Here is a 3,178-nt window from a genome sequence, read left to right on the forward strand (position 1 = left end):
GGGAAGACGCTGAGGGACCTCATCTATGACATGACCACCTCCGGCTCTGGCTCTGGTACGTGGGGTGCCCTGCACGCCGAGGGGCTTTGGGCCGGTGCACGTGGCCACCCCTGACAGCAGTGACAGGGCTTCGTGTGCTCCTCTGCTGTCAAACTGCAAAAGTTCTGCTCTTTGTTGGAATGGAAGAGTTAAAAGAGCGAGCTCAGAAATCAGATTCAAGTGTGACACCCAGTGCTGCTGGCTGATAAGGAAAGGTACTAAACTCACCTGAGTCAGGATGCTGCTTCTGAAATGTTTAGTGTTTTATTGCAAAATAACTTTACCCAAAATTCTTTTTCTGAGCAGAATGTCCACCTTTCTAACATATTTCCTGTTTCTGATATCCAGTCTACTGTGGTGCCTCCATTGCAATGGAGAAGTTTTTAAACCAAAGAAACACAAAAATGAGGTGGAATTAAAATATATTCCAGCTCATCTGGCCAGTGGCACATCTGGTGTGTACAGCCCAGCTTTCCCCAACTACAGCTTTTATTGAAAAATATGTAGATTGTGCTTGCTTTTATTTATAAGTGAAAAATGTAGGAATGGTGCCTAATTTAGTTGACTTTATTTCCATGAGCTGCATACCTCTGAGGATTAAGTTGTTGTTCTTCCCTAACACTTTTTCACAGCTATAATGAGCAGACTTTGGCTTTATTTACCCTGAAGTTTTAACTCTTCCCAGCCATCCCTGAGCCAGGAACAGGGCTGGACTTGTGCTGATCCAGAGCCCCGAGCAGTGGTGCAATTTGATCTGATTTCAGCCAAAATCAAGACTGTCTTGAATTAAAAAAAATATAAAAAGTAATAATTATTTTAAGTCCCCAGAAAACACAGAATCAGACCAAACAAGGTAGAGGTTATGGCTGGCAAAGGATAGTGGAACTGCTATGATAATTTATCTTTATTTTTGAAAATATCAGTCAGAGGGAAGCAGCTAATCGACTGTAGGACAGCTGCAATTCCTATCAAACCAAGTGGAATAGTTCAGGCCTATTTTTTTATTTTTATTGGGGCTTTTTAATGTTTTTTGAATATGTGGACACTGAAAAGTAACGTCTAAAAGGCTGAGATATTAGTGGGGAGACGATTGTCCCCTGGCAGTCTTGGAAAACAAAGCCATGAGTGCAGCTCCCTGGGAAAGGGCAGCGTTGGGATTTGAAGATCACAGTTGAGCTGTTTCCCAAGTACCTGTCTCTCCTTTTAACTAGGTTTGCCCCTGCTCGTCCAGAGAACCATCGCCAGGACGATTGTCCTGCAGGAGATCGTAGGAAAAGGCCGGTTTGGCGAAGTCTGGCGTGGGAAGTGGTGCGGGGAGGATGTGGCTGTGAAAATCTTCTCCTCCAGAGACGAGCGGTCCTGGTTTCGGGAGGCAGAGATTTACCAGACGGTCATGCTGAGGCACGAGAACATCCTGGGCTTCATCGCTGCCGACAACAAGGGTACGGGGCGGGCGCGGCATCGAGGCTCCGTCCTCTTGCAGGGCTTTTCCAACCCTCATAGTTCTGGGGTTCTCCGTGGTGGCCTTAGCAGTGTTGGGTTAATGGTTGGACTCAATGACCCTAAAGACCTTTCCAGCCCAACTGATGTAAATCCCGAGTGTCTGTCTCAGAATAGCTTTCGCTGCCCCCCCATCTGCAGCACCACCTCGAGCCGCGCGCTGTCCTGAGCTCCTTCCCGGTGGGATGACTGGCACACCTGCTTGTCTGCATTCCATGCAAAATGGGAAGGCTTTCCCCAGAGAGTGTTTTTAATAATCTTTCTTCCTCCGGGTAGATAACGGGACATGGACTCAGCTCTGGCTTGTCTCCGAGTACCACGAGCAGGGCTCCCTGTTCGACTACCTGAACAGAGGCACGGTGACGGTGGAGGGCATGGTCAGGCTGGCGCTGTCAGTGGCCAGTGGCCTGGCCCACCTCCACATGGAGATCGTCGGCACACAAGGCAAGTGCTTCCTTCCCGCTTGTCCTTTGAGCATTGTAAGGTGCTCCAGCGTTGTTTGCATAAACATTTATGGGTGACGCGGAATTGTGAAGCGTTTTCCAAACTGTTAACACCAAACAGTGTGTGAGCGCTGCAGGGGAACAGGGATGTCACCTTCCCACTTCTACTGTCTGCACTTCATCCGTGGCTTTAAGTGGATAGCTGTGGGAGCAGCTGTGCCAAAGATGAGTGAGCGCTAATGAAGGAAAAATTAGGAAAAACTTCTTCCCCAAAAGGGCTGTCCAGCTCTGGCACAGCTGCCCCAGGCAGTGGTGGGGTCACCATCCCTGGAGGGATTTAAAAGCTGTGTAGATGTGGCACTTGGGGACATGGGTTAGTGGTGGCTTTGGCAGTGCTGTGGGTACAGTTGGCCTCAATCATCTTGGAGGGTTTTTCCAAACCAAGCCATTTGATGATTCTGTAATTTTCTAAATTAATTTGAAGGGTGAACTTCCAGTTTCTTTTCTCGTGTTTTATTCTTGAAATACAGATATTGAAACAAAAATGCCATCAAAGTTTTCTTTTGAAGTTGACGGCATTCAGCAGAGCTTTGCTTGCTCAAAACAGGCTTCAGTGTTTCTATAGGGGATAGTAACAAAATTGAATAAAACTGGTTTTACATCCTTGCTCATCATGTTAAAATCCACACTGTTCTTATCAAAATTGGAGGTTGTTTCTCTCACTGTGAACAGGGAAGCCAGCGATCGCACACCGAGATCTGAAGTCCAAGAACATCCTGGTGAAGAGGAACGAGACCTGTGCCATCGCCGACCTGGGCCTGGCGGTGAAGCATGACTCGGTGCTCAACACCATCGACATCCCCCAGAACCCCCGCGTGGGCACCAGGAGGTGGGTCAGGCACTGCCAGCCGCCAGACGGGCTCACTCTGTGGGGGTGGCTCCTCCCAGCCCTCCCCTCCATCACTGATGTCCCCTCCACTCTTGCCGTCGGCCGGGGGTCCTGCAGACCCTGTCCCTCTACCCTGGCTGGGTGGGAGGGGAAGGTGGTTGCTGTTCCCGTGGAATGGAGCTCCCTGTCCCACGTGGGATGTGGCTCTGGCACGGACATCGTGTGTTGGTCACTCCACATGCTCTGGGCCTGGTCAGGGCATGGCTCCAGTGCCATGAAGGGTCACCTGGCCCTGGCACATGGCAGG

At 49.7% G+C, this 3,178-nt stretch overlaps 1 protein-coding gene across 1 annotated transcript in view; it reads left to right on the forward strand.

The window, feature by feature from the left end:
- Nucleotides 1–3,178, forward strand: part of ACVR1C (activin A receptor type 1C) — a 13,476-nt gene that overhangs the window by 4,664 nt on the left and 5,634 nt on the right. Inside the window, exons 2-5 of the mRNA XM_029962179.1 lie at nt 7–55; nt 1,251–1,481; nt 1,816–1,983; nt 2,715–2,875. Of these exons, the coding sequence (XP_029818039.1) occupies nt 7–55; nt 1,251–1,481; nt 1,816–1,983; nt 2,715–2,875 (609 nt within the window). The remainder of the gene's footprint in view (nt 1–6; nt 56–1,250; nt 1,482–1,815; nt 1,984–2,714; nt 2,876–3,178) is intronic.

Source organism: Manacus vitellinus, unplaced genomic scaffold, assembly GCF_001715985.3.
Source record: "Manacus vitellinus isolate BGI_N305 unplaced genomic scaffold, ASM171598v3 scaffold_43_pilon, whole genome shotgun sequence".
Classification (NCBI taxonomy): Eukaryota; Metazoa; Chordata; class Aves; order Passeriformes; family Pipridae; genus Manacus; species Manacus vitellinus.